Genomic DNA, 10,475 nt, shown 5'->3' with positions numbered 1-10,475 from the left:
TTTTCACTCGCTAATAAGATGCAAAGATCCCACATCTGATTGATTTCTTATGTGTTACAAACACACAAAAAGATCTGTAATATGCATTTGTGCATTTTGTTCAAATGTGGCAGCTTAGAAACGAATCACACATATTATAGCTATGGTCTATAAAATAGTTCTTTTTGGAACAATGTGACTCTGGAAGGGTTTCGTCTTTATTGCAAGGACAAATTGCTTAAGATGTCTCATTTAAGTATGTGAAGAACTGCCCATTTTTAATTCACAGAGCTTTTAACTGGTGACTCAGTGAGGGATGATGTCATATGTTATCCTACAACGGCTGATGTGTTTCTCTCTGTTCACTTAAACGGTTCCCTCTGCTTCTAAAGCAGACAGTACTCCCCAGTTTCCATCCTTCCATCAGTTTCTTCTCAGCCTGCCACAGGCAAGCAGCCTCCCAGCAGTGGATGAAACAGGAAGTCTGACAGCTTGAGTCTGCAGTGGGACCCTAGTGTTTTCCCACTCCGTGTCCTGGCAGCATTCCCCAGAAGTACACACACACACACACACACACACACACACACACACAGAGCTCCATTGTTGCAGCCTTCCCAGCCCACTGATCCTAATATGGAATGCAGCAGGAAACCCATGATTTCCTGACACTCAGCAAGCTGAAGGAAGCAAAGGGAAACTCCATTTAAAAGCCTAGCTTTCCTCCATGTTAGCCGTGAAGTTAAAAATGGGGAAGATTTAGCAGAATTCCAGTGTTTTTAGCTAAGCTGGAGGAAAGAAGTGCATAAAGAAAATCTCTGACAGTTGAAATTTTTAGACAATCAGGGAGTCCCCTGGAATTAAGTGAAATGAGGGCTTCTTAACTCAGCTGATAGGGAAACGGGACAGACCCTTTCCATCAGTCCAAGTGGGTGTTACCTTTCCTTACCAGCATGGTCAACCAGAGGGCACATGCCAGCCACGTTGGACATGTCTCTCTGATCCCACGGTACTCAAAGTGAGTGAACGCAGCCTGCCGCTGACTTTCCCTTCTTCATGGGCTTCGGGAGTAGCAGGAGAAGCAACAGCAGCAGCACAGCCACAGCTGGAACTGCAAGAATGAACTGCAAGGAGAGAAATGACAGCAGCTGTGGCTGTAGTGGCAACGAAGAGAAGAAGATGCTGAAGTGTGTGGTGGTGGGGGACGGTGCTGTGGGAAAAACCTGCCTGCTGATGAGCTACGCCAATGATGCCTTCCCAGAGGAATACGTGCCCACTGTGTTTGACCACTATGCAGGTAAGAAAAGTGGGAAAGTTGATGTGTGGGATGTGAGCAATGCCAGGGCAATACCCACACTTCAGAGGGCCCTGGCTTATTTCTCATGTTAGTATCTTATCGGTTGCCAGCTTGGTAGTAACCAGGTGGCTTAGAAAAAAATAGAACCAAGCACTTTGCTGGAATTGATAGAACAATTTGTTCTGTTTGTGTTATGACAAAAATCCATTTGTATTATGACACTTTTCCTTCATCAAGTCAAATACATAACACTGAGGAAATACATTGAACTATCCTCTAGCATTTGCAGCCAGAAATTTTACTCAACTTTATCCTGAAGATTCTAAACTTTTTATTGGGAACCTTTATAATGTAATTGCATCACAATTTGCTTTTACAGAAAAAGAAAAATCAACACTAACTCAAAAAATATGGTAAAAGGAATGTTCTTGCTTCTTTTATATTTCATCTCACAGCATCCATGAAAGAAAATGCTGATTACTGAACATTAAAATATCCACTTTTTCAATAACTATTGGTGCTGTTCCATTGTACATCATTTTCTTGAGGAAAGTGTTTAAAAGTTCTAACTAACAATTAGGAAATATATCTTGGGTTAGAAGAAATGTCTTTAATTGATATGTTTTAATAAGTAAAATGAAAGGTAAGACTTATTTTAAAATATTCCCCAAAAGGACAAAATATTTAAATCGAGACAATTAAGATGTGGTAGTCACAATTTCAGTCTTTCAAGAACATTTTTTAGTTGTTCTTAATTTTTTGTTAGTGGCTCCCTTATCTAAGTTTTCCATTTTTACTTTCCCTTTTTCCCCTTATTAAGTTTCTCAAAAACAAGTTCAGAAAACTTTAAAAGTTTACATTTAACTAAATTTTAAAACTTCTCAACATAAAGATAAATTTTTATAACTTTCTTACATAGTGATCTACATAGGAAGTTCTCAGAGAATTGGGGTTTTGTTAGAGGAAAAGTTCTTCTTTACCACCTTGGCTTTGAGACAAGGGAAATGGCCCACAGGAAACCTGTGTGAGTGTTGGCTTTGCTTTGTGGTGATTTGAATTCCTCTTTCTGTAGGAAGTAGCTTCTTTTCAAGTGCTAAACAATCACCTACATCCCCTTCTTCTACTCCTTCATTGACATGATTTATGATATTAAGTAGAAGACAGGAAGAAACAACAATGAGAATATGATCCTTTTTTTAGCAGTTTTCTTATAAATAAATTTATTTATAGAAAATAAATTTTCTATGTATTTATAGAAATTAAGAGAAAATTCTAGCATTGGATTCCTTGATAATTTCTGAAATTATAACAACTATTCTTAGAAAAGAATTTTTTAATTGAGTCAACATGAGATACAGTTACAAAGTTGTACGTGATTGGATTTCAGTCATACAATGTTCCAACACCTGTCCCTTCACCAGTAATTCCCAGGAAGATAATATTTTTTAAAGAGAACAGAGTAAAAGTAAGCCAATTAATTTGAAAAATATCAACTTACAGAATTAACAAATGTATACCTTTAAAAAGTTACTAGAATGTGAACCAGGGACATAGATAAAAGGGCATATGCATGAGGTCAGAGTCCAGTGTTCCGCACAACACTGCCCACCAAATACCTCTAAGTGTGACTCAGGAAGCCCTTGAGCACTACTGAGAGACCCCAAAAAATAATCATTTAAAAGTTAATAGAATATATTATTAAGCATTTTAACAAGATTATTTGTTCTATGCCTTCTTTTTGCAAGGCAAAAGAAACTAGCAGTAACCAGACCAAAGATAAGGCTCAGAATCTATTCAGAGCAGAACTATCAGTTGATTTTGAAATTATGCATTCTAATCTCCAGCTATCAGGTGACTCAATGATGGTAGTGTCAGGGGAAAGAGGATAAAACTACCCATCGAAAAAGAAATCAGCTCTAAAAACATTAGATATCAAAGAGTGATCCATCACTAGATTCCCTAAGGATCAGAGTGTTCTGTATTTCTACTACCTACATGTTTATGTTTACTACCTACTTTGCACCTTTTCATGTCTATAATCATTTGATATTCTTTCAGTTAGGTTATAAAGGAAATACAAGCATGAGGCACACACATCTATGATAACAATGAAATGAACATTTCCATTAGTAGAAAAGTCTTTCTTCATCACAAAGACTCTAGCTCCTTTTACCACCACCCTCCCCATATATGATTTATTGAATCTAAGTTCTTAGGCTGTCAGATGGTAATCTCTAATCAATTACAAAAAAATTGATACTCTTTTCTCCAAGTGGAAATATATCTATTATCTAGACTCTGGGTTCTACTGGCCCATTTTGAAATGGAAGCCTGAAACTGAGCTATTGGGTCCTTAGAATTTTGCAGTTTAAGTCAACTAGAACCTATTTCTTAAAGATTTACATCAATAGACAGGCTAATGGTGATAGAATAACAGCATACTGCACCAAAGGCTGGGCCTGTGCTAGCACTAGCTCTTACATTATTACTGAGTGGTATTGAACAGTTATTTCATTTCTGTGTGCCTTCTTTATCATATATGAAAAGCAGACAGCAAATACATCAGAATAGCGTGTGAGACAGAATTTATTTATCTTCAATAATTTTTTATTAATGAATCACCGTGAGGTACAGTTACAGACTTACAAACTTTTGTGCGTGCATTTCAGTCATACAATGATAAGTACCCATCCCTCCACCAGTGCCCATTCTCCACCACCAATGATCCTAGTATACCTCCCTCCACCCCTACCTCATTCCCCCCACCCCACCTCGCTTCTGTTGCAAGGCATACCCTTTTGCTTTCTCTCTCATTTTTGGGTGTTATGGTTTGCAATAAAGGTATTGAGTGACCATCATGTTCGGTCTATAGTCTATTTTCAGAAAGCATCTCCCATTCTGAGCGGGCCTTCAAGCACCCTTTACTTGGTGTTCCCTTCTCTATCAGAGCTGCCTTTTCCCCCAACATATGAGGCTGGCTTCCAAGTCATGGAGTAATCCTCCTGGTACTTATCTCTACTATTCTTGAGTGTTAGTCTCCCATTCTATTACTTTATATCCCACCAAAGAGTGCAATCTTTCTATGTCTGTCCCTCTCTTTCTGACTCATTTCATTTAACATGATACTTTCCATGTTGATCCATTGACATGCAAATTTCTTATTTATTTATTTTTTAATAGTGCATCACCGTGAGGTACAGTTACAGACTTACAAACTTTTGTGCTTGCATTTCAGTCATACAATGATCAAGTACCCATTCCTCCACCAGTGCTCATTCTCCACCACCAATGATCCCAGTATCCCTCCCACCACCTCCCACTCCATTCCTCCCCTCACCCTACCTCTGAGGCAGGGCATTCCCTTTTGCGCTCTCTCTCTCTCCTTTCAGGTGTTGTGGTTTGCAATAGAGGCATTGAGTGGCCATTGTGTTCGATCTATAGTCTACATTATTCAGCACTCATCTCCCAACCCGAGCGGTCCTCCAAACACCCTTTACTTGGTGTTCCCTTCTCTGAGCTGTCTTTTCCCCCAGCATGTGAGGCTGGCTTCCAAGTCATGGGGCAAACCTCCTAATCCTTATTTTTTACTATTCTCGGGTGTTAGTCTCCTATTCTGTTACTTTATATTCCACAGATGAGTGCAGTCTTTCTATGTCTATCCTTCTCTTTCTGACTCATTTCACTTAACATGATACTTTCCATGTTAATCCACTTATAGGTAAATTTCATGACTTCATCTTTTCTAACAGCTGCATAGTATTCCATTGTATAGATGTACCAAAGTTTCTTTAACCAGTCATCGAGACAATTAATTTACACAAAGGTTTCAAATAGTATATCACATATGATGAGTGTAGGATATATGATAGGTATAAATATTAATAAAAGGGTTCTACACTGAAACACAAGTGTGAAAAGGAATAAAAATATAACTAAAAGATAAAGACTACAATAAGAAGAACATAATCCCAAAAGTATTCTCCAAATATAGTATGATAGATTATTGATTGCCCTTAAATATATGTATTTTGATAACTAGAAATATATGTAAATGGATATTGGTAGGGGGATATTCACTTTTAGAAGAATTTAATTTTGCACTAAAGAAGAAAAATGGCAACCAACTTTAAAAAATGTGCTTTTAGTCTTTATAAATCTTAGTTGTTCTCTCTTCCTCCTTCCTATAAGAATTCAAAAGTTCTTCTCCTCCATGCAACTTTTCTTGACTCCCAAAGTAGTGTTCCTTGCTCTATCTTCAACCCATAGCCAGAAAACTGTTGACATTTCTAGAACATAATTCCTACCACTGCATAGCAATTTATCTTTTTCTTTACCTTCCCACTCCCACTATGCCTGAGGGCCTAAGAAAAAGAATTGCACCTTTCCAAAATCCAGTATTTGGTTCCCAGGCCTGATCTTACTTGATCTCTTAGATTTTTTTTATGGCCCACTAATTTTCCTTTTTATTTGTTTATTTTTTATTTTGTTTATTTATTTGTTTGCTGTTCATTAGGCCACATCTGGCCATGTTCAGGGCTTACTCCTGGCACTGTGCTCAGCGATCATTCCCAACAGGGCTCAGGGGACCGTTTGGGTGCCAGGGATCAAACCTGGGTCTACTATGTGCAAGGCAAGCCTTACCAACCTGCTGAACTATCTCTCCAGCCCCCTCTATTACCTCCTTTGTGAAACTTTTTTTCTTGATGTCTGAATTATTAAATTCTGCTGATTTCATTTCCATCACTGGAAAATATCTATATCCTCTGCTATTTTACCAACTACCCAGCCACTTAATGTTAGCATGCAACAGTTTTCAGTACTTCAGTCTTTTCTATGCACATTCCCTAACAGATTCTATCTAATCTCATAATCTTGAACATTGATTCATTTATGAACCTCCAATTTGCATCTGTATCTACAGTACTTTCCAGTAACTATACACACACATATACACACAAACATACACACACATCACTGCCCATTTGGAGATTTAATAGGCTTCTCACAATTTATCTTTCAAGCACAGAATTTTTTAATTTTTTAATTTTTAATTGAGTCACAATGAGAAACACAGATACAAAGTTATTCCAATAACCATCGCCTCACCAGTGCATATTTCCCACCACAATGTCCCCAGTTTCCCTCCCACCCCCAGCCTCAGCAGCCTGCCTCTATGCAGACACTTATTCTCTCTCTATCTGTCTTTTTCCTTTATTTCCTATATTAGTTACTATGGTTTTCAATACTATTATTGAACGGATTATGAATATCATGAATATACTTTTTTTCAGCACTCAGTTCTTATCCAGAGTAATCGTTTACAGCTATCATTGCCATTCATAGTGGTCCCTTCTCAGTCGTAACTGCACCCCCCTCCCCATTTGTGGCAAGATTTCTACTATGAACTAAACCTCTCGGCCCTTATTTCTACTGTCTTTGATTATTATTCACATATTTTGTTTTCTTACATCCCACAAATTAGTGCAATCATTCTGTTTGTCCCTCTCCCTCTCATTCATTTCACTTAACATTATACTCTCCATACCCATCCTTGCATAAGGAAATTTTATGACTTCATTTTTTCTAATAGCTGTGTCATGTTCCATTGTGTCGATTTATCATAGTTTCTTTATCCAGTCATCTGTTCTTAGGCACTTGGGTTGTTTCCAGATTTTGGCCATTGTGAGTAGAGCTGCAATGAACATAGGAGTGGAGATGACTTTTCTGTGTTATGCTTTGGGGCTCCTAGAGTATATCCCCAGGAATGGTACTGCTGGGTCATATGGAAGTTCAATTTCTAGTTTTTTGAGGAATGTCCATATTGTTTTCCAGGAAGATTGGACCATTCAGCATTCCCACCAGCAGTGAATTAGAGTCCCATTCTCTCCACATTCATGACAGCACTGGCAGCTCTTTTTGATGTGTACCAGTTTCTGTGGCATAGCACAGAATTTCTTTAATCCCCTCAGCTTATTTCTCCCTTAGACCTCCCTATGAAAGTACATATTATTATCTTCTATTCTGTTTCTCAAAACAAAAAAACATTGGTATTATTCTTAACTCCTTTCTTTTTTTGACTACATCTTCCTCCCCCTCCATCCAAACCATTGTCATCCCTTCCAACAAATAAGACAACATCTAAAATACATCTCAACTCTTATCTCTTCTCACTACTTCCATTACCTTCATTCCTATAGCTCCACGGGTAGGGTCTTTGCCTTGCATGCAGCTGACCTGGGTTCGATTCCTCCGCCCCTCTTGGAGAGCCCAGCAAGCTACCAAGAGTATTCTGCCCGCATGCTGGAGCCTGGCAGGCTACCCGTGGTGTATTTAATATGCCAAAAACAGTAACAAGTCTCACCATGGAGACGTTGCTGGTGCCCGCTTCAGCAAATCGACAAACAACAGGAGGACAGTGCTACAGTGCTTATCTAAGTAACCATCATTTCTCATTCAAACTATAGTAATGACCTCCAATTTCTCCACTTCTAATCTTGCCTCCTATAGTCAATTCACACAGTTGTGAGTAGAAGGATTATTCACAACTTGAAATCCTTCAGTGTTTTCCCTTCACATTCAGATTCTGTCCTTTATCCTGGTCTACAAATACTCCATAACTTGGTCCCTATTATCTCTACAATTTCATCCCCTAACTTTCCTTTTAAAGTGTTTCTGATCCAGCCACCCAAGTCATTTTGATATTACTCATACCCAACTTACTACTTCTTTCCTTAAAGATACCCAACTTGCTTATCACCCAGTATATCATGTTTCTTCCATTCTCACCCTCTACCTATATTAACCACATTCTTCAACATATTCTTTTTTTTTTTTATTTTTTTTTTTTTTTATTTTTTTTTTTTTATTATAGTTTATTTTTAATTAGTGAGTCAACGTGAGGGTACAGTTACAGATTTATACATTTTTGTGCTCATGTTTCTCCCTTACAAAGTTTGATAACCCATCCCTTCACCAGTGCCCATTCTCCACCACCAGTAAACCCAACATCCCACCCCCCCTTCCCAGTCCCGTCTCCCCCCACCCCACACTGCCACTATGGCAGGGTATTCCCTTTTGTTCTTTCTCTCTGATTAGGTGTTGTGGTTTGCAATAAAGGTTCTTCAACATATTCTTAAACACAAACACAAACACATGCAGTCACTCTTTAATCTTTTTGTCTTGCTACATCTTGGTCCATAAAATTTAACACTATCCAACACCGTAGTAATATTTATTCAATTACCATTTTTAACCCACACTGGAATATATATTTCATAAGGGCAAGGATCTTATGTTGCTAAAATCTCTATTCCAAACTTCTAAATAAGATATTAGACTTACTGGGCTGGAGCGACAGCACAGAAGGTAGGGCATTTGCCTTGCACGCGGCCAACCAGGGTTCAATTCCCAGCATCCCATTTGGTCCTCCGAGCACAGTCAGGAGTAATTCTTGAGTGCATGAGCCAGGAGTAACCCCTGTGCATTGCTGGGTGTGACCCAAAAAGAAAAAAAAAGATATTAGACTTACTATATTCACTGAATAAATTAATTAGCATATCTTAACCATCATATTCCACAAATATTTAGATAATTCTTGGTGCATTCCAATTTTCATAAATGAAAGAACAAATTGCTGGTCCTATAGATATGTTTTTAGGAATGGACATATGAAAATATTCATTAAACTTATTCTTTTTTTGAACTATTTTATATATTAAACAACCATTTCATCTCTACTTTAGTTATAATAAAGTACTGATTTTCTTTTTTGTGGAGGGTGTTCCCCAGGTATAAGGAACATATCTGATGGTACTCAGGGCTTACTCATGGCTCTATGCTCATGAATCATTCCTGGCAAGTTCAGGGAACTATATGGGGTGCTGGGAATTGTTGGCCACATGCACGGCAAGCACACTACCCACTGTACTATTGCTTTGGTCCCAGTACTGAATTTTTTAACTAAGTGAACGATATCACATCTATTGAACAGTATGACTCTAGAATAGATTAATTTGGAAACAGGCATGATATAATTAAAAGTCTCCATTTGCATTATATTCAAAAGCTTACCAAAATTTTGGGCAGTCCACACAAAAACTAATAGGTCCTATATAAAGAACTTGAGTAACTCCAATTGCAGCTAATGGATAGGACTAAGAACTACAGGTAACTGTATGATAGTAGAAAGAGTCACACATGTTTTCATAAGAAAAACATATAGCCCCTGCTTCCTGCTACTTCCAGGGTCATTCAAGATGTCCTGATAACCTTAGCAAGCTTTTATATCTTACTATGGCACAATATTTCTTCTCCCATCTTCTCTTTATCATATCTATCTTCTAGCTTTGAGTTTTGTAGCAGATTTCTCACTGACCAAAAAAAAATGCTACTTATGGAGACCAGAGAGATAGTACAATAGGTAAGGCACTTGCCTTGCATGTGGCTGACCTGAATTAGATCTCTGGCACTCCATGTGGTACTGAAGAGTGATCCTTGAATGAAAGGCCAGGAATAAACCCTGAGCACTGATGGGTGTATTCCAAGAGCAAAACAAAAATGCTATTTATTAATGTTTTCACATGGGTATATAAGATATATGCAAAGACATATATAAGAATAACAATTTTGTTCTTAATTTAGTAATCTTCATGTCAAATTAGTTAAATTGTATCAGTGATTTTGTATTTTTGTATATACAATATATGAAAATAAGTCCATTTCATTTGAAATGTGCATAAAGTGCATGGTTTGCCATTTCTATCATCTTGTGCATTACAATTGATTTTGTCTGTGACTCTCTCCTCTTAAGAATTTTGCCAAAAGTCACTGTTACTATTTGTGAACTCAGGTTATGCAGGATATTAACATACTTCATGTAAAGTAGAGAATCCTGGATGGGCTGCAGAGCAGGAATCCAGTTTTTTTATCAGCATGTGAAATGTGTAAGGAAACTGTTTTCACGATACCTGAATGTCAATTCTAACTTCTTCAACCTAATTAAGTCATAATTGGTCCATGGTTGATGCAATCACAATATTAATAATCACAACATTTGGCAGAGAAAGAAACCATGGCCAAACACACAGAGTAAGTCAGGGTACATGTGATTTTGTATAGGGGTGAGTGAGTGTTAATATAAAATAATAAAGATCAAATAAAACAAGATTCTAGACATCAAGATCAATTAGAAATATTTATTAAA

The 10,475-nt window shown here is 37.6% G+C and overlaps 1 protein-coding gene across 1 annotated transcript in view; it reads left to right on the top strand.

Moving 5' to 3' along the window:
• The first annotated feature begins 700 nt into the window (after positions 1-700).
• Positions 701-10,475, top strand: part of RHOJ (ras homolog family member J) — a 115,382-nt gene continuing 105,607 nt past the window's right edge. The window contains exon 1 of the mRNA XM_004612370.2: positions 701-1,273. Within this exon, the coding sequence (XP_004612427.1) occupies positions 1,033-1,273 (241 nt within the window). The 5' untranslated portion in view covers positions 701-1,032. The remainder of the gene's footprint in view (positions 1,274-10,475) is intronic.

The sequence above is a fragment of the Sorex araneus genome, chromosome 3, assembly GCF_027595985.1.
Source record: "Sorex araneus isolate mSorAra2 chromosome 3, mSorAra2.pri, whole genome shotgun sequence".
Lineage (NCBI taxonomy): Eukaryota > Metazoa > Chordata > Mammalia > Eulipotyphla > Soricidae > Sorex > Sorex araneus.
The sequence above is the reverse complement of the archived record's forward strand: the minus strand, read 5'-3'. Positions and strand labels throughout refer to the sequence as shown.